Source organism: Neodiprion fabricii, chromosome 7 (genome assembly GCF_021155785.1).
Source record: "Neodiprion fabricii isolate iyNeoFabr1 chromosome 7, iyNeoFabr1.1, whole genome shotgun sequence".
In the NCBI taxonomy this organism is placed as follows: Eukaryota; Metazoa; Arthropoda; class Insecta; order Hymenoptera; family Diprionidae; genus Neodiprion; species Neodiprion fabricii.
The window spans coordinates 2,958,631-2,984,022 of record NC_060245.1 but is presented as its reverse complement, the minus strand read 5'-3'; the positions used below and the strand labels follow the sequence as shown (position 1 = coordinate 2,984,022).

Here is a 25,392-nt window from a genome sequence, read left to right as displayed (position 1 = left end):
AGAAGCTACTCTGCTCGGTAAATCTTCGCAGAGTTTCAGTTGTGTTTCAGTCGTTGAAGAGTCGACTAACTACTATATCGTACACTTCAGTGTTGTTCATCGCCAGCATTAAAAGAAAGTCAGCCTTTCGAAATACGATCCAGTTTACACAGTTAACAGGACACCGGTTGATCACCACAGATTGTGAGTTTCATTTCGTAATTAAGTTATACTTGTTGACATTCAATCGTTGTTGCACTCTTGATGACGATGTTGTGTATCATCATCGTTGTAACTCATTGTCAAGCGTACATGTGATATCGATATTCATTTCGACACTGTAGCAGTCCCTTTTCAATGAAATCGTTTCCCATTGTCAGGTCAATTTTACGTCAGGTATTAGTGTACCAGTTATCGACACGTTTAGACCCAATTAAAAATTGACGGCTCAAATGGTGAATATATCGACGACTAAAACCAATTGCTACAGGGTTGGATACTAGAAATTTATTTTAGAACCAAGGGTCAAACAGATACAACCACAAAAGGTTGATAATTGGGACAGGGTCAAAACTGGCACTCTTATCTTATAACAAACGATATTGACTTCGTCGCGACAACATCGATGAATTTTCCGTTGAGAAGTTGAAACCGATTCAAACCCTAAGTTTGATTACCATATTTTCATACACCTCGTGCATAATTAGATGTCAGTATATATTAACGGAATCTGATCGACGGCGGTATACCGATTATTCATTTGGATTGGGCAATCGCAGCTTCGACCACGTCCGTGATTATACCGTAGTGACTGCTGATCTCATATCGATATACCTACACACTATCGAGGCCTCTTAAAGGGGCAACCATGACTTACAAAGAGCCCGTGACTATCTTTGGGAATGCGAACGTTTGTAAGCCTCTGCATCAATTCCATGAAGGTATGCACGCATGCGTTGAATAGGAATCAAGTGTGTAGGTACACATGCTGAAAACGAATGGGTTTGATACAATTTGATCTGGAACTTCTGAAAGAAGAAACTGGGTCGTGTGATTTATTTTAACCATTGCATGTTTGTTTACCTTAAAACGTTCGTTTCGGTCTAATGTAACAGACCCTTCAAAGCTTGCTTGGAGGTTTTTAACTCTTCACGAAACTTCGACCCAACAGGTTCAGGATTTTCGTAATCGTTGCTCGCGCCAATGGATGTGGGAAACCTAGTCTATTGTCATTTATATTCGACGAACAGCAAACCGGTTGACCACCTAACGCTCTCTAAACAAACTGCGCATTGTGAAGAAATTCTCACTGACATGCTAAGGTGATAATTGCAGGCTTTCGTTAACGATCTGAGTCAGAATACTTGATGTTACCATACCTCGAAGTTCAACTCTATTCACGACGAAGAAGAAGAAGAAGAAGAAGTTGGTGTGACTCTGAACCTGTCGTACAGAACCTGATGTCTTATTTCCCATATTCTACATCCTTTTGCAATCCTCTTCAGCCTCGTTCTCCTCCCTCAACTGATCCATGAAATTCAATTATAAACGAACGATCGGCTAAGGAGGTCAACGACTTGCACGTTTCCTCTCCGGTACGCCGGAACTATCAAGCTGAAATACTACACTTCAACCGTAGTACTGCTCGTTGGGTTCGTGGTAAGACTAAAAGATGCGGTTAGCGGTTCCAACCGTCCACTCTCTTTTTACCATCCTCTTCTCTTCGAACCAAACTGCTCGAACTAGGTGGTCAAAGTCGAAAGCAGTCGGTTGTAGACACGCTGACAAGTATAGAAAAAAAAAAAAAAAAAACAATCCACAATAAAGGGCGTTGCTCAAGTCTTGAGAGAGAGAGAGAGAGATTTATTTTTTTCTCCTTACCCGCCGTGAGATCCGAGAGTCGAAGGGACCGGTCGGTTGGCTTGTAACCGTAGTTGAGAACGTCTGAGGTCGCAGAACGAAGATGTCTTCCGGTATGAGGAAACCGTGAGAAGAGATATTCAAAGATTCTCGGAGCGCAACCGTCAACAATTAATTCTCTTCTTACGAAATACGCTTTTCGGTTATGCGGTGTAAAAATATACTGTAAACGCATTATCGTTGGATGTGTAAATATAGTCTCAAGGCGATTCGATACGATCGCACAACATTTTTTCATCATGCATAATTTTTTATGCAGATATACGATGTTCTTCGTTATTCTCCTATTTAATACTTAAGTCGGAAATCTGCGATCCATATGTAGAAATAATTATCACGCAAACTTTTATGTGCAACTTTTAACGCCAATTTGTTTTTTCTTTGTTTGTTTTAGGTGAGGAAAAATGGCGAGTCTTACCAAACTCTCGATCATCAGGCTCTTCGAGCTGGTGAGTAACTTTTTTCGCATGTTAAACTGTCTGCAGGTTTCTTTTATACTCTATTTTAACACGTCAAGTATTGAGGTAGTTTAAATTAACAGGATTCCGAGCATCGCTTGACTTTTTTTTTTCCACGCCATTTTCTTCAGGCTTGAATTATCGAGTCTCTAGAACAAAAAATAAGTCGAGAAATCAAAAATACATAATTGACCGTATTAAATTTCATGAAAATTCAACCAATGAAACGGCGCTGAGATTTCCAACGAATCCTTGCCCCTTATTTTCTGTTTCTGTGAAAAAAATTTTCCAACACGTCGAACGAGAATCTGCACATTTTCAGACGAAGATATGTGACTTCCGGCAATCGGTTTGAAAGTAGCAATTTAATTACTGCGAAAAATCGTCTGCTTTAATCTCGTCGTGTAAGCGAAGAAGATCTGGGCGTGGTCCGTTACGAATATAGAGCTTGAAAGAAGTATGTACGTATCTATGTAAACCGCAAATATGTCCATTGCGTGTGGATGAGGTTAGCATTGTCAGGAGAGTTTGCTCTTACTCTCGACTATGCGTAGCAGTCATCATTAATGTCGCTGTTAAACATCGGCGAATGTGTACGTTTATATCGCATGTAGCCATGCGTGAGCGTGTGTCAATTTCCTTGGACGTGTTTGGCCACGTGAGTAACCGTCTGGAACAGAAATGACGTAACACGCAGTTATTGTGTCACGTACAATTCACAGTTTGCAACCACGAGATCGGTGCCTGCGTACTTCCATAGGTGGTCATGGGACTTCTGTACCGACGTGCGATTGTGCAAAAGAGCGATACGATGTCGTTTCCGTAGCTTTATCATTTCACTTCCTGACCTCCTTTTCATCATGGATCGAGAATAGTGCTAAGAAAGCATAAAAAAAAAAAAAAAGAAAGCATAGTTAGCAAATAAGTATCGAGGTTTGTTGATGCTCGTGTTTTGTGGATTTTGCTGTCACTTAAACGTCATTCTTAATTGCCGGGACGGATTAAATATCGGTTAGAATTCAAACGTAACGGTGGAAAAAACGCAAAATTACAGAATGCTTTTAGGAATAAATGAAAACGAGGTGAAGCAATGGATTGCAAAATGGAATTGATCGTCGATCAAATGACTGGATCATGAAAGAACATGGGGATAAAATCAGAGCAAACAGGAATTAATATACGCTCGTGTTAATTCTTGGAATTCTGACTTACAGGCTAGCTGACACACTGAACTGATTAACAAATTAACGATGCCTGAACGTTCGGCATGGTAAACATTTCGTCAACGATTCGGAAAATTCAATTAACCATACTTCCATATCGATGTAACGAAACCTCGTAAAAGGAAGAAAGTAAAAAGTTATAAAAACATCCTCGATCATGCGTCAACTGTATCGTAAATATAAACAATCGTCGCATAAATGATCAATTCTCGATCAGCGATCATCGTTATTAGCCATTCTTGATTTCTCATTCGAAATTCAAATGTCTTAGACGGAATTTACCCAAGCCTATTAATTCACCGTCCGTTGTACTATAAATAGTTTTGCTGTCGTTAATTCAATTCTTACGCTTTTATATTGTACACGCGTGACCATATGGTATGCGATTATGTACATACTCGTACACACATCATTGAAACCGGTGAGTCGCATCTGCGCAGCAGCTTTTCTCGATCCAAGGCCATGGTGTGGAAGTGGCCGGTAGCTGGTGGGCACTTCTGAATCGTAATAATAGTTTCGATACCTATCCATATCCATTAGGGTAGCTCATATTTAACCTTTTTTTTTTTTTAAGTTGCTACTCGAAAAATATCTGTCAAATACTGTAAAAACAAAAAAATTGTCGTATATAAAACCTGTAGCAAGTAGGAAAATATTTAGAGGTCGCTACCAATTATTATAATATTTTCATTTATTTTTACGTCTACACCTTACGGACTTCTATGTATATTAGTTTTTTGTTTATTTGTATTTTTTTTTTTTTTGTATCGTGGTCCAATTAATCGTTCACCAATCAACAGCAAACCGCGCCTAACAATTCCGCAGTTGGCTGTTCTCGTCTTTTATCGGAAAGATTTTAATTGTCTCGGAGAAATTTTGATAACAGTTTTTGTTACCGAAATAGGAGTATCGCGTCAACTTGATTATCCCTGTTTCGTTTTCGGTAATGATTTTTTTTAACAATGATTAATCGGACCACGATACGAAAAAAATAAACTAATATTTATATAACTATTATTATTTGTAAAGTGTATACATAAATATATATATAAATAATATTGAAAAAATTGGTAGCAGCCTCTGAATGTTTTCGTACCTTCTCCAGGTTTTATAAAAAATTCTTTTTCAACGTTTGCTGCAAAAAAAAAAGGAAAAGTTTAAAAATGAGCCACCTTGATATCCATCTTTTATTTCGCTGCGAAAATACGGATTTTCTGTTCTTTCTTGATTCGTCAAAACGGCAACATTTTAGGTACGACAACGAGCTTTCAGACACGAACATTTCCCGTTTGGTTTCAGGTCATGGTCTGCGTTATGCTTGGACTGGAATATCACTCCCTTGCGGCATCCTCGAATTATACGATCATGCTCACCATGGGAACGATCGGTGGATACTTGATTATACTGGTCGGACTATTTGCCGCAACAATGATGGGGACTCCGGTGAATCGTCGTGTGGTAAGCGGATAAAAGTTTCAATTTTCATCCTGCTGTTTTTAGGCACGTGCATTTCCGATTTTCGAATTGGAGAAATATATTTTCATACTCAAATTACACTTATCCAGCTTACGGTGAACAGTTGTTTGTTACGTTTTATGAAAACGGTTTTCGCCAATAAGTTACAAGAATCTTCTGTTCTTAGCACGATTACAAAAGTTTTTTTTCATCAGCTATCGAATGGTAAGTACTTGCAGCTTTGCATTTCGAATGATATTCTCTCTTTTGCTGTGCAACTTGTAGAAAATAATTTGTCGATATAGTCGACAGAGTTGACCGTGCGTATCGTGTGAATTGTATCTAATAAATAAATGTTTATTGCCCGATTTTCGATAGCCACGAGGAATACTTTAGGACTTGTTGAATAATGCATTCCATTACATACGTAATTCTTAGCCTTTCAGGGTGGAAACGAAGAGGTCGCGTAGGTCAAGGGTAGGTTTAAAAAAGCACGCGATGAAATTGATGCTCGTCTGTTAAATCCACGCGCAAATCTGTACAACTGAATCACCTTTGACCCACCTAACGATAAATAACCGTATTCGAACACGCAGCAGCGTGTGACCTAGAAATTTGAAAAACCCGAGTTAACGATCAGGAAGTGAGTCGTATAGGTCGAAGTCAACGCACGCAATTTTTATCTCGAAGCTTTCCTCCTGATCGTCTAATCTGTGTTTATTATATTTTAGTATTTTTATTCAAGTATTGCCAGTCGTAAATCTCTTAGTAATGCTTTTCTTCTTCTTCTTTTTTTTCTTTTTTTTTTTTTAACGTATATTCTGTATATAAGCCAAAGAACAGATCAGAAGAATGTAAATCAAAAGTACGTATCTTCAAGAAATTTACATTTCTTTTATGATACAATTGTTTACACAAATGAGGAACCAAAGGTGTCAATGGTGTAAAATAAACCTTTTAAAATATAGCGTAAACCATTAGCTACAACTTAAGCTTTGTTTCCGATCTTTGGCGCATCACGTTTTAAGAGTTACAACCAATCAAAGGTTGAGTGAGAGAGTGAAAAAAGAAAGCCGCGAAATTGTTTTTTCACGTGATTTTTAACCGACGATAAATAACTCGTTTACAAATCGTTTCGAAGATTTCAAACAAATCTTGAATTATAGATTAAATCTTGATGCCGCTGTGTTTAAACTGTTTAACATAATCTATTTCCGCCAGTTATATACGTATACAACAACTGTAACGATAAAATCTTTAATAACATCGCGTTTTCGCGGGAGTTTTACTTGAAAATATAAACAACGATCTAGAACGAAGTATAACCTGAAACTATTACATATTGAACTCTATTTCAGGCCTCGTGGAAAAAAAAAAAATTAAAACAACTTAAAATCTTTGAATTTAATATTTTTTTTTTTTATTCTCCCTCCTTCACGACTAGCAAATTGTAGGAAAATATGTAGCGCGTGTAATTGTTTGAGAGGGCGAGGCTCCAATTCGCGTTCTTCGGTCACGAAATGTCGCGAGTAAATGGCTCTTTTGCACTTTGCCCTGCGACCCCAGCCCGGATTCCCATATTCTGTATATTAGAGCCAATAACGCGATCTGATATCGAGTGTGCGAGACTGCCGGGGATGGCAAGATAATACGCATTGCGTGTCACCTAGTCATCGGCTATTCTTAGCCATACCACGAGCCTTTAACGATAATTAACTGACGTTCTGATTACGCGTAACTTTTCCACATTTCATCTATATGTCCGTGTATACGAGACCCAAGCGGCCAATACCGCCAAAAATTTCTCCAAGTATTTTTCACCGGGGTGCAAGAACTTTATCGCATCTAACGATAAGACGAGAAAAAGTTGTCTTCTTTATTTATCTGCCTAAGATATTAAGAAATAAAGGACGGAAAACAAAAATTGATTAATCTTTTTTTTTTTCATATTAAGTTACACCGTGGAACGTGTGAGTTAAGCAAATTGCAGAAAAACGATTAAATCCATTTTCTTTTATTTTTTTTATTTTTTTTCTTACACATATATAAATTTATTTGGATTGAGCAATGAAAGTATACATACAACGTCGTTCACGCGGTGAAGTAAACTTGAAAGCTGTTGTAATGAATATGGTGAGACGGGACTCAGTCCGTTGTACTGAAAATATCTGGGTCGTTGAGTAGTAAATATATGTATATACTCTGAAACATTTGAAAACAAATCGAGTCGGTTATATCTTTAATGTACAGGTAGAGCTACTCTGCAGACGAAATTGTTTGAAGTCTCACTAGAAAATGATAACTTTGTACAAACAACTTAAAAATGTATGTATATTAGAATAAAAAAAAAAACCACACGAATCTTGAAACAGGTTGACTTTTCAACTGATACCTTGAGAATTGATCTTTCAAACATTATCGGATAAAAGTTGCGAGTGAATTTTTCGAAACTGTATTCTAAAGTTTTTGTTTCTAATATTTTCAATGCTTAGAAAAATCTTTCAATTCTTCTAAGTCAAAATAATACAAACATAAAACACACCGAGGTCCAACCGTAATGAATATGAAAGAGAAAAAAAAAAGAAAAAAAAAAATAATTTATAGACGGTTGATTTTCAGAAATTTAATTCGTTCACGTGGGTGATAATTTTATTTCCGTTTTTCGTAGGACCTCTTCTTCAGTGTCGTCGGCTGCGTTCTCTTCATAATCGTTGGCGCTGTGACCATCGATTATTACCAACACGTTTCTAATTACCAAAATCTCAGGGACATTGGTTTATCCAAGGGCTCTATAGCGGTGATAGAGGGTGTCTTCTTCCTAGTCGATGCTGTTTTTACCTTCCGAGGTGACGCTTGAAGTGTACACGGCTGAAGAAGCTCGCTTCAAAAGGGACTGCTCCTCGTCTATACATATATACAGTAATTATTATAATACCACTAATAGCGAATACACAAGTGCCCGGTAAGTTTTGCAATTATCATAAAAATTCTTCAGAATCAAAGTATATCTGATGCAGAAAATTTGACCTGCGGTTGTGAAAAAAAAAACAAATGCATCTCATTTGGTGGGCGAATACAAAATCAATATGGCCGCCAATGCTACCGCCTATTGAGATTTTATTTTTAGCGTACAATCGTTTTTGGCGTTTGAAGGTTAGCCATTGTTATCCCAGGTTACAAAAAATTATGGCAACAGCGGTTTGGCTGTCATTTTAATGCGAAACAATTTTTTTCACACTTAGTATTCAGTTAGCAAAATTCACTCGTATAGCTTATGGTTCACTTTTGATTATCATCAACGCTATAAATTATAGGTATAATATAATATTACGTACCATCAATGTGTTACTGTCAAAAACGTGTTATTCTTGTCAAACTATTGATCGTGTCGTTTAGTGTTTCATAGAATTTGTTTATTCGTTTTTACTCCAATGAGATTTACAATATGATTTTTTTTAATTCCTCATATTCCGAACGCGACTAGATTTCGGAAAGCATATTTATCAATCGATCAATAGACATTGTGCAAATCGCATAATGTAAATGTATTGCGTATACTCTTGTAGAGAGATGGAAATTTTAATATATGAATATTATTCTACGCGGAAAAAAAAATAAATAAAATTACCACTGAATTAGGTGATTATTAACATACGTAAACAGTGAAATAGACAAAGCTTAATTTTTTGTTATACTGTATTCTAAAATTTCCACCAGGGTATGTAGTATAGTAGCAATCATTCAATGATTATAAATTTAAATTTCTAGTATAAATCGCAACATTATCGCCATCAGATAAAGTAGCAGTCCCTGTTAAACAAAGATTTATTTCATAATGATAATTATTGATATATACATACATACATATATATATACACACACACACAGAGAAATCTATATTTATTGTTAACGTTAATGATATAGATTATTACATATGTATGTATGTTTACGTATAATTTATAGTAACAACATAAATGTAAGTTACGTGTAATTGATATTTGCCCATCGTACTATTGCATCTCATTTAATTGTAAGACGAAAGAAAACAGAAAAAAAATGTGTTATTGTAAGTAGTACAACGGAATTGCGATTCAATTGTAAAACAGTAAAGAAATGATCATGATCAATGTTAACCTACATCTACGATTTTTACGTTTATATCATCTTTTTTTTTTTTTTGACAATGTTTAATGTTTGTCGATGTTTCGCTCTTGCAGTTATTTAATTTCCAATTTCTTTTTTATAAGCCTCGATGTACAACATAATTTTCGATACATAATATATACGTTATTACGATAAGCCCAATATGTCGACAAAGAAACATATGTATGCTTACACATTATGTATGTATGATATCTACATATATAGGTATGTATGAATACCTAGATATCTAAATCTGTTAAAATCTTTTATTTTCATTTGCACTCCTTGTTTTTTACTTTTCACTTTACTCTTCTACGTATAATATATCTATTAAAGTTTTAGTAGCTCGTGAATTTCGAATAAAGATACAACTTATGCTTGCTAAGTATACACTACGGAAGGACAGAAATATTAAATAAGATGGCTGGAATAGACTTCTTTTTTGAAAGGACGTCTTATGAATATAATTATCACACCAGTCACGTTCGCGGCTACGTAGTTTCATCTGTAATTTTTATTCAACCTTCGCGGCGTTGTTTTTCTTCGTGTAAATTATATACCTACGACCAGTATTATGATTCTGACCTTTACCCCATTCAAAGCTAAACTTGTTTGATTTTTCATACTAGACGTGTTTGTACTTTTAATTTTTATTTCCACTCTTGTTCTTCATTGTCTCGAATTCAAAACGTTTGAATATTTGGGTACCGATGTTGCGAGAGAAAAAAATCTTTTTTGATCGAGTCATTAGTCGAAACACAGGTTTATTTTCATCGTACGAAGAAAGTGTAGTACTGATTGGATTTATATTTAGTTTCAAAGTCACAGGTTCAAGTATCAGATAAGAGACGTTTTCAAACCACGTCGAAAGTTTAAAAAACAATCATCTATAGGAATTTGCCAGTGATTCGAAGTTGGGTAAGAATTTCGCTCAAGCACTGAAATTTAAATGTTAATTTTTAACTGTTCCTAATTGCTCTGGGGAAACAAGCCTGAGAATTCTGCCAGAGTCCATGATCCGAGGACCTGGGAGTCGATTACTCATGTGATTTCACTTTCCACATTTTCCACGATCCAAGCATTCTGATTAATTGATTAAACTTTGCAAACCAATCAGAATACTTGGATGGTGAGAAATGTAAAAAGTGAAATCACATAAACGATCCCTGATGTTCCCATGTAACGCTTGAATCCTAAAATCATATATTCTTTTCCGTCGGAGCCTTCGGCGGATACAACGGAAAGTCATCGTGATTGCCTACCGCAAAGGGGAAGCACCTTCCAAAAGGTTTGAAAATCTCTTTTTGCGCAGGCGCGTATCTTCGAGGCACGGAGTAGTAACCGAGAGTCGAAACTCGACGGGTTGATTAATCGCCTCTCGAATCTCGCAAGTAGTTAATATAGTTACTGCGATAACCAGTGATGGCCGCACGCAGTGTCCGTAGTCCGTATCGTTAAAAATCGTGAATCGTGAATCGCGAATCTAGTTGAGACTGGTGCTGTTCGCCTGGTATGGTGCAAACAGCGATGGCATGGGTAATTAGGAAGCGGCTAGAAGCGTTCCTATTCACCCCGACAATCAATTGAGGCTATGGCCAGAGTGGAGTTGGTGTGTTAGAGTCGTGACGCGTGTCGGTGCGTAAATGTCCGTTGTCCGAGAAGTCAGTTATGTCGAATCCCGGCGGTAGCAGGAGGAACGGGGCCGTTAAGATTCGCCTCACGAGTAAGTCGTCGTCGTTCGTCTCGATCCACCCGACTGAAAATAACCGCAGACAGGCCCGTTCCAGTTTTCCTTCGTTCTCTGATTTCACTCCCCTCGAGATGGAAGATGAAAAGATAAAAAAAAAACCCTACTCCTTCTCCCCTCCCCCCACCCCTCTCGTTTTCCCTTCATTTCGCTCCCGCTAATCAACAAAAATAGTAAATACTCTCAACTAGGTAGCGACTTCAATCGTCGCTGACTCCCTGTTTTTGTTATGCATTATTCAACATGGCATCGGCGGTGTTCGGGCCGGCGATTTTCTTTCGTCTCTGTCCTAAAATCGTCACCGTCATTTCGAACATTTCGACACGCTCGTTTAACGTCCGACTCGTATTGTTCGACTTAGACGGCGAGCGAATTTTTCGCGCCGACTTGAGACTTCTGTACATCAAACCTCTCGACGCTATAGACTTGTGTTACGTCACTTTATTGGCAGAACCTCGTTATTGTCAACTAGCGACTTTCACCTTCTGTTGACAGTGATACGAAGCGAAAGATCATTACTAGGGTGCACTTTGCAACGTTGAGGCATTTTCGAGGATTGTCGGGAAATCGGTTATCTTATGTAAAGCAAAATTTACTCATGTTTTGAAAACTCGGCTCCTTTATCGTCATTGTTTTCCGACGTTGACGTTATTAACTTCAATCCAGTAAATCCCAATTTACCCTTAAATTGATATTGATTTTCACTTGAGGTAGTAATAAACAATTTTAAATAATGTCATCAACGTTAATTTTGTATTCTTAAAATAATAAAGGAACAGATATCAATGATGAATATAAATTGAGTATCAAACATTCTTGAGGATTGTCGAATGAAATTTTTTCAGAAAGATTGTAAAAAGTATTTTCGAATTGCATTTTGAATACTTTAGATATTCATAGTTCTACACGGAATTATTTTCAAATACCTTAGAAAAACGCTTTTTGTCTCTAGACTATTTTTAACCAAGGATGAGACGATCGCTTAGCCCACAGTCGATAACAACAAGGTTCCGAATAGTATTCATTTCTTTCCCTTGTCCTTTCGCTCTGCTTACCATAATTAGACCATTAAATTGCCCTTTGATTCCTAACATCTTGTCCCAAATCCTGTCAAAGTATTTTCGTTAACATTGCATCCAGTCATTTGTTTATTTTCCTGTTTATTTATACCGTTTGTTTTCTTTCCACATTTATAGTACTCTGCGCCCGTAACCTCGCCAGAAAGGATCTTTTCCGTGAGTAAACATTAGCTGTAAAGAGTGCTAGTCGTTTAGTCATGTAATAGTTGATTAAACTCACCTAGCCAAGGCGTTCTAGAAAATCTAGAATACAGAAATCCTGATTGCAATCTCAACTCACTAGATAACCAGTTTCTACAGTCATGTCGTTCGCGGTACTTGTCGATTCAGTCACCCATATTATCTGCATGATTTCGCCTACATCACTTAAACTCGTTGAACCATATCAATTGAATCTGCCGAACGAGGACAAAAGTGCAACTTGGCCCTCTTTGCCACTGCTCTATTATTCACCATTAATAAATTTGATGCTGAAACCAATCAACGCAACACCTACGTGGCTGTTTGTGGTTTTTGCGCAAAACTGCACACCGTCTTTCGTGCTTGGCCAGCTCATGTCTAGGGTACCGCGAACGAACATGTCGCAAGCATTGTCTCCCTTTAATTGTTGCATTCTTTATTTATTTTTTTTGACAAATTCAAGGTCTTCCTGACCCATTCGCCAAGATAACGGTTGACGGTTCAGGCCAATGCCATAGCACGGACACTTGCAAGGCAACGCTTGACCCCAAATGGAACCAGCACTACGACTTGTAAGAATTGTTGTTTTTCGGATGTAATTTACGCCTTAGTCATACCTGGTTTTCATCGTATTCTGATTATTGTTTGTTCAGATATATTGGAAAGGATGACGGTATTACTATATCAGTATGGAATCACAGAAAAATACACAAAAAACAAGGAAGTGGATTTTTGGGATGCGTTAACATACTTTCTTCCACCATACAGAGGCTTAAAGATACTGGATGTGAGTTTTATTAAGGGTTGTTCGTAACTCGATTGATTCAATTTGTTTAATTCAAACGACGCTTTATCAGAAGCCTATAAATAAGCACAATGATTCACGCCTCATCTTGATTGCGTCTTCTCACTTTCCGGACAGCTATCGTTTTGGTCAATCACTTATCATATTGTACAAGTCATTTGTGGTTTTAGTTTCCACTTAAAATAGAATATCTCGAACTAAGCTCAACGTTAATGTTGAATGAACTCAAAACCACGCGTTGATGTCATTTCTGAGATTGTGAAAAGCAATTCTTGATAAGATTTTCCCTAAATGTCCCAGTGAGTAGTCCGAGTGAGCTACTTATTGTTGAATTCCAGAAGCCTTTGAAATTCAAATTCTGTCACAATTTCTGATTTTTACATTGGTTGGATTCTGAATGGTATTAATGAAATTTTTTATAATTTAGAGGATCAGAATTTCTCTTGTAACACAAAAAAAAAACTCTACTATCAATCTCTGCTGACTTGATATCTACCACTGATTAACAGCGACTGCCTTATTCTTCGACAGATCAACGCTTGGATCTCTGCAAAGCGCACTCGGAAGACACGGATGTAGTAAAAGGTCAAATAGTAGTATCGCTATTGTCAAGGGACGGGCATAACGGAGCGGTGAGCAACACCGTTGGGCACAACGCGGTTGTCGATGTTCTCGGAGACCTAAGTTGTCCAACGGATCTTCCTGATGGCTGGGAGGAAAGGCGTGCTCAAAATGGAAGACTCTATTATGTCAATCATTTCAATAGAAGCACTCAGTGGGTGCGGCCAAATTCTCGGTAAGTAGTCTTGCCTCTAGTCACCTCGCAATTGCTTCTTCCTCCACTCGTTTCCCTTTTGCAACCAATTTTTCTCAGAGGTTATTACTGTATTGTTTTGAAAATAAGCCGGAAGTTTTCTTTCGTTCATAGTACCTGCCAAAATCGTCTTTGTCTTATATGCGGATCGGTAAATAAGAAAAACACCCTGAAATATTGTCTCAGAATTAGGAATCATCCTACAGTATATGCGGGGTCGGCTTAATCTCGGAACAATATCGTATTTTTCAGGCACCAACTTCTCACCCAGCATTTACTTTCATACCCTTGTTTTAGACCAGCGAACGTCATAATCCCCACAACACCAGAGCCGCCACCACCTCTGGGAACGGAACCAACATCGCCAAGTGGAAGTGGAAGTCCCCAGAACATGAGGAGCCAGAGTCCGAGCTCGAGGACATCGGACTGGAATGGAGAAGGATCCCAGAACAGGACACCGGTGAGAGAGAATTCGGTGCAAAACACGCCTACGCAGGGTCAGAACAATAATCACAATCACAATCTGCGGAACACGACGGCGACTAATTCAACCCGGGAAAGGAGACCGCAAAGAACCAGCGAGGAGCAGAATGGCAATCGATTAGCCAATGGAAGTCAGGCTCGGAGACAGAATAGAACGAACAGAAATCGCAACAGCATTATGCCAAATGGTGAAAGGAGGAATGACAATCAACCCTCCGATCTGCCCCGAGGATATGGTAAGAGTCAGAGAATCATTGTCGCAATTTTATGAAAGAAAAACAACTAAGTTTTCTCCCTTTTTTTAATAAGAGAAAAAACCTGAGAACTTTTATCGATTTCACCATAATTTTTCTTGCGAATGATGAGATGAAAATTATTTTCAAAGATCAAATGATATTCTTCTATTTTGTATTTATGTAGTAAAGGCGAAAAAAAAAAAAAAAAAAAAAAAAATGGAAATTCTTTTTAGGATACCAGGAAAGTACTTGTTTTTATTCAATCCTGATTCCCTCATTTTGGTTTATAATGTTGACGATTTGATCGAAATTCACAAAAACTGTTTGGCGTGATTCTGGACAACGTTGTTACTATGTTGAATACTTACACTAAGCGATTTTGCGAAACTAAAGGCTGTAATCTTTATTCAGAATTGAGGAAAACGCAGCAAGGACAGGTTTACTTCTACCATGTACCGACGGGCGCCTCGACGTGGCATGATCCAAGGATACCACGGGATTTGCCAGCTAACGAGTTGGCAAATGAGCTCGGGCCGCTTCCCAGCGGATGGGAAATGCGCCAGACGCAAACAGGACGAGTTTACTTCGTCGATCATAACAACAGGACAACCCAATTCACGGATCCTCGGTTGTCCGGACAGATAATAAGCAACTTGTTAAAGTAAGTTGAACCAGCTTATAACGATTGTGACTTTTTCTTGTCTTGGATATGTATCTTCTCCGTCATTTATGTATTTATACGCTTACTCAACCACGTACTCTTGTCTTCTTTTAGGCGGCAAAGTCCGCAAAATGGGACGTCTAATCAGGCAGCGAATTCATCGAGTAATTCTAACTTGGCTAGAGTAGAGCCAGCAGCTGGAGGTGAAGCTCCTCCTACACCAGCAGTTGTATCTACTCCGACGAATCCCGTTAGGCCCAGAACAGAGGGAACGAGTAACAACAATTCTCCTACCTGTGAGTATAATCATATGAAAAGAGTGAACATGCCGTGTAAAGAAGCAAAAAATGATTTGAAAAAATCATGAAACGATAGAAAACTTACTTCAACTTGAATGAATAGATTGCGGAATTAATTTTGTCACACGTTTGATTTTCCTACTTAATATCCGTGTGCAAAGTGCGTTTAGCAATTAGCAATGTGTTTTCCGAAGTTGACGTCAAACGTAGACTAGAAAAAAGAAAGAAAATCTAACAAAATAAAATAAACACCGGTAGACACCCTGGATTACCCCCTTAGTCAAGATTTCTGACTTTTTTCCCGTACGAGTTGCTTTCTTTCTCTCCTTCTCCCTCCCTCGCTATAAACGCAGTATTATGAATATGAATAACGCGTCGTTTGTCGCCGTATTGCGTACAATTATTATTGCGCAATGGTATATCCAGCTTGCAGAAGAGATAATTTCATACTTAACCGCCGCAATTTTTTCACCCGGTAAAATCTCAACCGAAAAGAAAAAAGAAATTAGCCAGTGCTGACTATTAATTGAAAAGGTGCGAAACCAAGAAACGGGATTATTCACGTCTGTTCATTGAGCCACTGACTATTGGCTAGTTCTTATCTTATCAGACGAATGTATCAGCGTATTACTTTGTTTACGTCTGATATATTGTGCTCAGTTGCAATTCTATGTGAGCTGTGCAGTCTGACCATGCCGTTTAATTTCATTCGCGTTTTCTTCGTCGGTTCTGTAAATGGTGCGTTTTTTTTCGCCGACAGGTATTTGATGCAGATTTTGCGATTTCCGTCGGGATTCGGTTCAAGTGATGAAAACATATTTTGTGTGTTTCAGCTGAAAGTACCCCATCGCAAAATGGACAGACAGTTTCCGACCTCCCCAAGGAACTCATGGAAAGCGAGCTGCTTCCTAAGTACAAACGAGATCTGGTAGCTAAACTCAAGTGCCTCAGAGCTGAACTCAATGCGCTGCAACCACAAAGTGGTCATTGCAGATTGGAAGTATCCAGAAACGAGATATTCGAGGTAAATGATTCGCCATTTTCTTGTTCATTATCTCAGTGGCAATTCATTACCTTGTTTAACTTGCCGTTTTTATGAAGGCGTAAGTTGCCGCGACTCTAAAACAACTATGTAAAATGTTTCCAGATAAGTTTAATACGATTGTGTTTACTACGATTATTTCAATTGCCAAACGAGTTACAAATATTGATAAAAAAATTGTCAAAGAAAAATTAAAGCCAACTTTCCGTTCTAGAAAAATTTGTTAACTTTTCGGTATTCTCAAATCTCGGCAGATTTCGGGATTCTTAGTAAAAATGAAAAAAACTGTTGGCAATAATTTTCACTGGTATATCCTAAAATCAGTAGTTCTTCAACTTTCACGCTATTGTTTTTATTTCGTACGTCAATTCATTGCTACTTCCATTCGTTGCGCAGGAATCGTACAGACTGATAATGAAGATGCGACCCAAGGATATGCGCAAGCGTTTGATGGTGAAGTTCCGGGGCGAAGAAGGACTCGACTACGGCGGAGTTGCGAGGGAATGGCTTTACCTGCTTTCACACGAGATGCTGAATCCTCAGTATGGGCTCTTCCAGTATTCCAGAGACGACAATTACACCCTACAGATAAACCCCGACTCGGGCATAAATCCGGAGCACCTTTCCTACTTCCATTTCGCTGGTAGGATAATCGGTATTGCTGTTTTCCACGGGCATCACGTCGATGGTGGATTTACGACGCCGTTTTACAAAATGCTTCTCAACAAGGCGATCACCCTCAGCGACATTGAGGGCGTAGATCCAGAGCTGCACAGAAGCTTGACTTGGATGCTGTAAGTTGACGACTATTAGTTGCTTTCCTGTTAATTTTAATACGTGGTGAAAACCTTGAATATCGCGGATATTTGGGGGAATTTCACTTGTTGGGGTCATAGTTCAGGGATTTTTTTCATTTTAAGGCCGTTCATTGATGTCCCTGATGTTGGTTTGATCCACTTTTCGTCGATTTCACCTCGCGCTAATATTTAGTCAGCATTATTCACGCCTTCGAATTACCAAATGTTGAAGAGATTTCGATTTCTTCGCAAATCACCGCGTTAAACAAACGAATATACAGAAACTTGTGCAATCTTCATTAAACTAATTTTTTTCCCTTTTCTTTCATCTATAGAGAGAACAGCATCGATGGTGTATTGGATGCAACGTTTTCCGTGGAGCACAGTAGTTTCGGAGTGTTGAAAAATCACGAATTGAAACCCGGTGGCAAAGATATTGTAGTAACCGAGGAAAATAAACGTGAATATGTCAGACTCTACGTCAATTATCGTTTTATGCGGGGTATAGAGCAGCAGTTCCTGGCGTTGCAAAAAGGTTTTCACGAATTGATACCGCCTCAGTTATTGAGGCCGTTTGACGAACGGGAACTCGAGCTTGTCATTGGCGGCCTGGGATCCATCGATATCAACGATTGGAAAATGCACACGAGACTGAAACACTGCACACCCGATACTCCAATCGTGCGATGGTTCTGGCAAATTGTCGAATCGTACGGCGAAGAAATGAGGGCTAGACTTTTACAATTTGTTACCGGAAGCTCAAGGGTACCTTTGCAGGGATTCAAAGCGCTACAAGGTGAGTTATTTTATCACTTTTTACATTTCAAGGTGTGATCTCTGATCTCCTTACAGTACTTAAACGAAAACTGTGTTGGATCTGTTCAATTTTGTTGATTATCACACGATAGTATAGATTAACTCGATCAAAAACCACCGCGGATCGAACTACGTTGCAGACTGTAAAGTCTTCATCTTAATCGAAAGATGTCTTCTTCTTTCGGTTTAAGGTTCGACTGGAGCGGCGGGTCCCCGTCTTTTCACGATTCACGCTGTGGACGCACCTAGTGAAAATTTGCCAAAGGCTCACACGTGCTTCAACAGGATAGACATACCGCAGAATTATCAAAGCTATCAAAAAATGTTAGATAAACTGACGCAGGCTGTCGAAGAAACTTGTGGTTTCGCTGTTGAGTGACCGTAGAGTATGAAAGAGGATAGAAAAAAAGAGAAAATGGAAGGGGTCGGTGAAAGGTAGGCGTTTTTTAGGTACACAATAATTTATTATAAGATTTCTTGTCGGAATTTGGCAAAAAAGAAAATGAAGAGAAAGTAAAAAATAGGAAAAATACGGAACAAATAAGAAAAACGAAAGAAAGAATGGAAAAAAAACAATGAAAAACCGTTTCGCACCTTGTGCACTGCTTATTGCACTAGCACATTTATCCCGTCGTTTTTTTTTTAAATCTTTTTTTTGTCATCTCACGTAAAAAATATGAAAGACCAATCGCGTAACTGGTTTACAAATATTCCTTTCCACCCGCGCCTCATTTTCAATGCAGATGTATTTGTACTTGTATTATATACCACGTGGCAATTTATCTGCCGTGGAAAGCTGATGAATAGTTAGGTAGTTATATAAATATAGACAGATAGACAGTTAAATAGATACATAAATAGATATTTGTAAAATGAATTGAGTTTTAGAAGAAAAGCACAACAATGAATTTAGTGTAGTATATTTTTTTATTACTGTTCAGCACAAGTGTACGCGTTTATTTTTTTTTATACAGCTTGATTTTTTCGTCCCACTAATGTTTAAAAATTAAATCGTTAGCAATGAAATAAATTAACGGGAATTGATTAGATACCTATATGGTATTGTTAGACTGATTTTGTCGTATATTTCTGTTTTTTTACGATAAAATTTCCATCATTCTTGTTTTTTTTCATTTTCGCTGATACTTGAAGAGCAATAATAATGACAAGGATAATAAGAGTAATAACGATAATAATGATACAGCGAACGGTTGATGTAAAACTTGTGTATATTATTGTAATAATAATGTGAAAAATAGGTCGAAAGAAATAATATTGACTTGATCGCGAAACACGAAATTTTTGTTCTTAGCTTCTACGTGTTATTGTAATATGTCATATATCTCCTCTGGTTTTGTCTCTTCTCGTGTTATGGAGAATCGTTAAGAAAAACAATTGCTTGAAACATTTTCCCTTTGTTTTCTTTTCTTGCTTTTTATATATTATTGTTTCCCGACATATGAGTCACGGCACAGATACAATTTATTCGCAGTCTATGGGTGACTATAAAAATTTATACGTACTTTGAAAATATAATTCTTAGAATAGTCGGGACAAATTGGAAAAAAAAAGAAATAGATACGAAGGGAAGGGAAAATTATAAGTGAATAATGGACAAAATGTGGATAAAGATAGATTAATAAGATATCAAGCAATGCATTTCAGTAGTAATTAGTAAAAATAATAATTAGTAATAGTAATAGTAACGATAATAATAGGAATTTAAGGGGGGTTTTCTCTGCGTTTGAAAACCTTGATTGCCTTAATAAAAGTACTTTAGTGTTCGTTTAGAAATTTTTATGCAAATAAGAACACAAAGAAAAGATAATCCAAGATATAAAATGACAAGCAAAATAACTAAGAGCTAAATATTTGATGTAACTTATATTTATTATTGTTTTTTTTTTTTTTCTTTGCGTTTGCCATGACGATTTTTCTGTTTTGCATTTTTTTATTTTTTCAAATGTTGGTTCACGAGGTTTCCTTTAAAAGATGATAATTTCTCGCTCTCTCGCAATTTCGTATGGAAAATGTAATGCGACTCATTTATTCAGAGCGAAAATATGTGTACTAGAAATAAAAATTCGAAATACAATGAAAAAGGAAACCTAGGTTGGAAGTGAAAATAATTCGCATCAATGAAATAATCAGGCACATACTTGTTATAATGTTGTTCTTATAATTGCAAAAAAAAGTTTGAATAATTTTTAGGTATTTTCTTCGTCTTACGTTTGTATTGTTTTTTCTTTTCCTGTATATCCATGTTCAATTCGGTTTAGCGATGACAAATGGAACGACGCGATGACGATATAATTATTTGTTGATTGCGAAAAAAAGTTTTGTTTACCCCTATGTTAATATTATTCTTATTATAACTGTTATTATCAATGTAAATAAAATCGAAACGTGTGTTTTTCTTTTTCGTATTATTTATCAAAATACGTGAATAATGGTGATAATTTTGATGAATCGGAAAATTCTTTTTTTCCTTACTGTTATTCGCATTAGTCTTCTTCTTCTTATTATTGTGATACTGTAATTGTTGACAATAAAACAGGCCCGAATGGAATCGCGATAATATGATTGAAGTAAAAGGAAGTGGATGAAAAGAAAGATTTAATTGAACGGTGTTGTTGGGAAGAGATTTTTTTATTTGACCTATAACAAATTCTGTATTTTATTGAAGTCGCAATATAGCGACATTTTCGCTTCTTATTTACGTATTGATTTACTCGGTTTTTTTTCATTCTTTCTTTCATCTCTTTTTCAATACCCCGTCATACGCCACGTGTATATCAATAATTGCGAGGAACGTAAACTTTTTTTTAATCTCTTCAAATCTTTTCCGCATACACGTATTTCTAGAGTCAAAGTCATGTACATCTGTACGTGAAAATTCTTTGAAGATAATCTCTAGTCGTTGAAGGAAGAGAAAAACTTATAAAAAATATGAAAAAAAAGGAGAAGAAAATATAGCAGAGGTACGAAAATTTCGTTGAATAAATATTTTATTGAATAACAATAAAAGAAGAAACAAATGATAAATCGTTCACACGGAGTTGCCTTTGGAAAATGTGCATTATACCACAGCAATATTCTTAACTAAAATAATTATTATCATTAATTTTGATATTACTTGAAAATGTAATTAAAAAATAAAAACAATTGTATATCGATTAAACTTAATACTACAAACAGATGAAAAGAGAGAGAGAGAGAGAGAGAGAGAGAGAGAGAGCAGCGAGAGCATGCTGGACGATTTTTGAAGTTTCTTTACTCATTATATTATTATTATTATTATTAATAATATTATTATTGTTATTATTGGGTATTACAAATATATTGTTAACAGGTATCTGATAATCATATATGCTTTCTCGCGAAATAGTCAACTCATATATATATATATATATATATATATATATATATATATATATATATATATGTAATAAAATACACACATACACACACGAATTATATAAATGCCTATATCATTGCAATGCACCCATTATATTATCGCTATTGCTGCTACTACTACTGCTACATTATTATCATAGTAATAATTATATTTATTCATATATGTATATTTATATATAAATTTATACATACATGTATTGAAGAAAGATGAAAAAAAAACAAAAACAAAAAATTGTAATTAATTTAATATTTCTTAGTTTTTGATACGCATATACAGATACATAAAATGAATGTGTAATTAATTGCTCGATTAATTCGTGGTGACTAATTATGTAGACAATCGTACACGAACACACACACACACACACACACACACACACACAGCGCATACATCTTGAATATTGGAAATCAATGTATGTTTTTCAATATTTATTTATTATGACCATTATTATTATCGTTATTATTATCACTATTATCTGAACGATTTGATTTTGGATATTCTTGAGAGGTAAACCATTTAAAGTGAAAACGAAAAATACATGATGTCGTTTACTTACGAAGAATAAGATTATCATGCAATTGTTTTTTCGTTTTTTCTTTAATACGAAAATGTAATTAGTGCCTTGCTAACAATTTCGAATATACATATATCATATATAATAATGAATTTTACACATTGTGCATATATTACACTTACAAATTAAACATTATAAATATTGATGAATATTATATGCATACGGCTCTGAGCGAATGAATTTATAATTGATTAGTAAATATTGATGATAATTATTGCAAATTATGCCGATGTTCAAAACAACGTTTATTATTATTATTATTACTGTCATCATCATCATCGTCATCATCATAACTATTATTATTATTATCATTATTCCTGATATTATTTTATAGTTGTAAATAGAAAAATCGTTGTGAAATTTTTTTTTCGTTGTTTTTAATTTTTTTGTTTGAACTTTTCTTTCTCTCGTCATTTTCAATTTTCTTTTTCTCTCTCTTCCTCCCTCTCTTTCTCCCTTTCTTTCCTCTATTGCATTGAAGGTTTCTCACGTTAAATAAATGTTTTGTTCACATTTTTATAAAACTATGATCATTTAATTTGTACAATATTCTTTCCTTCATACTTCCATTTTTTGTTATCGTTATTTTTGAATTAATACGCTTATGCGAAATAATAATTTCTGAGCGTAAAAAGATGAATCGAGACTCTGGTTTTGTGTTGTTCTTGCATAAGTATTATTTTTAAATTAATACTCTTCGAAAGGGAACATTATAAAATTATACGAGGTGGTCTGTTTCGCAATTAGAATGAAAATTGAACGATAAGATTGTGAATTATACCATATCATGCACCAATAATTTAAAAACGACAAGAAACAAAATCAAATAACGAAAACTAGAAATGTTTCGCATCAAGGATCGTTGGTGGTGCAATAAAATGCTTATATCTTTGGATACCATTTCGTAGTGTAAGCCTATGTATATGTACATAGATGTTGGAAAAATGCCTTGCGAATAATTGTAAGAATCGTAGTTTCTTATTTTTATTCTTGGCATTCTACTATACTGCTAAGCTTTCTCGTATATCGTATATTACTGAATACATAATTTGTCCTTACCTATATTATACACGTGAAAATGAATGCAGCAAAATGAATCAGTGATTTCATAGAAATGATGATTGTATAGATAATGATGTCTGTGAAATAGTGAAGTGGTAGTGAAGAGATTTAATTACAAAAAAATCAGAAATTACGATTAAATGATACCATGTTCGTCGACTGAGAGACTCGAAGATTTAATTGAGAACCTGCGGAAATCATGAAGAAAGATCAATGGCATTTCCTGTAACACTTCGTGGAGGAAATCTTGATCTCTTCTGCTTCTCACGTACTACACCACTTCTGTTTCTGATTTATTTATTCCTTATTTTTTAATTCAAGTTCGTCCTTACCCCTTTCTAATTTGTATAACAGAAAAAGGAATAACAATGTATATTTTGACAAGATACCAAAAAATATATTGAGGTTGTACTAGTTCTCACTATTGTCGTTTCTTATCTTGAAATATTCTGCTTTGGCATGTTTCGTTTTTCTTTTTTTTCGTAACAGTTTACCGGGTCTGGCCGGGTTTGGGGGTATTATCGGTTTCCGGTGCAAAACGTTGGTAACATACCGTCGTCACAGTCGTTGACCGAAGAATTGGGAACAGTTCTGCAGAGTTGGAAACTGATTGCAGAACATTAGAGAATTGCCGATTTCGAGATGATGCTGGCTGCATTCACCTTCCGAGTGACACAGTCTTCGAACGGTAAGCCCAAGCCGGTACTTAGCCTGTGTGTAGTTACCGACTTGTCGGCGATACAAGAAATTAATAATGAGAATGAATTTCTTCTAAAATTGGTAGGAAAACAGTGATTTAATTAAAGTATAGGTACCCGAGAGAAGAATGTATACATAGATCATAAATAATAACAGATCAGATGTAATAATGATGCAGAGACCAAAAAGTATATATTGTACATGCGGTCCATGTACGATATTAATATATATGATCCATTTACGATTAATGCGTGATGCATACTATAAGTTTTATAATTTTCCAGAAGACAAATGAAATTATCTACAATAATACGTCTATAATATGAAAATATAAGAATTATTCATTTCGAAATGGGATTCTGTTCGACACGCGCTCGATGTATTTCATAACATTAATATTCATAATTATTCCAACAACTTTTCATTTGCTCTCTCGATACTGAATTTTCGTAGGCATAGAATCGAAACGCTGTTTTAGCTTAGTTTATTCGCAAGTGTTGTATCTACGTTGGGTAGGAAAGCAGAATTGTTTTTCGAAAGGTGTTCGTATGGAAAAAAAATCAGAGTAGCTGTAATACATCACGGACGCGCTAATTTTGATCGAGATGAAACGGATGCTCCGTATATGAGACAGTATTTAACGCAGTGTCCTGATTTAAAGACCTAAAAAGGTGATTGTCGGCGATTTTTCTTCTTTTTTTTTTACGGGGAGAGATAGAACGAAGCTTCTTCAAACTTCGAGTGTATTCTAACTCACATTTGAAAGGTACGAGCAAAAATTTTTATCAATTAACTGTCGCAGAACGGTGGCGTTATTAGCTAACCCGTTACCTGAAGAATATATCTTTAGTTAACGGCTGACCATCAAAGGGCCTAGCCGCTTGAGTCTGGAATCGGCAGGAAGGACAAAGTGCGTGTTTCATGTCTGAAATGTAAAAGATAAAATCATTATACATCATACCATATCATCATACACCATATGTCATACATCATACATCACACATCATACATCGTACATCATACATCATCATACATAGTATCAAAGTTCGAAACCATAGTTTGGATGTCGGATGTTCAGAAAGTGACGTCACCAATTCAAAATCAGCTAGCAGAATTCCTCAGTCTGGAAACAACCGCGCAGTAGAGCGGACGGATAGGAGTCGCGCTCCGCAAATTTCGAGTACCGGGTTCTCAACCTCCCGCATCCCGCGCTTCGGGTCCGCTACGTATTTCGAGTACCGGGTTCTCAACCTCCCCGATACCGCGCTTCGGGTCCGCTACGCGGTGAAACTCGACTTCCAAGATAAGCGCTCCGTGGTTCCTGGTTCACGTTTACAATAAATTATTTCAATTCGTTTTTCGCGCAACCCCAAATTCGGTAGCTGTCGGTCCGCTAATAAAATTTCTCGACTTCCAGGATAAGCGCTCCGTGGTTCCTGGTTCACGTTTACAATAAATTATTTCAATTCGTTTTTCGCGCAACCCCAAATTCGGTAGCTGTC

At 36.4% G+C, this 25,392-nt stretch overlaps 2 protein-coding genes across 2 annotated transcripts; both read left to right on the top strand.

The window, feature by feature from the left end:
- The first annotated feature begins 28 nt into the window (after positions 1-28).
- On the top strand, positions 29-9,459 carry LOC124185936. The gene is made up of 4 exons (XM_046577170.1): positions 29-183; positions 2,294-2,348; positions 4,880-5,038; positions 7,704-9,459. Exons 2-4 carry the CDS (start codon positions 2,304-2,306, stop codon positions 7,890-7,892), a joined length of 393 nt encoding a protein of 130 aa, XP_046433126.1. The 5' UTR covers positions 29-183; positions 2,294-2,303; the 3' UTR covers positions 7,893-9,459.
- A 1,030-nt stretch (positions 9,460-10,489) lies between these two features.
- Positions 10,490-22,775, top strand: LOC124185935 (E3 ubiquitin-protein ligase SMURF2). Its single transcript, XM_046577169.1, has 12 exons — positions 10,490-10,901; positions 12,122-12,160; positions 12,648-12,756; positions 12,838-12,971; positions 13,521-13,785; positions 14,101-14,522; positions 14,934-15,183; positions 15,298-15,479; positions 16,316-16,506; positions 16,921-17,318; positions 17,657-18,117; positions 18,329-22,775. Exons 1-12 carry the CDS (start codon positions 10,847-10,849, stop codon positions 18,514-18,516), a joined length of 2,694 nt encoding a protein of 897 aa, XP_046433125.1. The 5' UTR covers positions 10,490-10,846; the 3' UTR covers positions 18,517-22,775.
- The last annotated feature ends 2,617 nt before the right edge of the window (positions 22,776-25,392 follow it).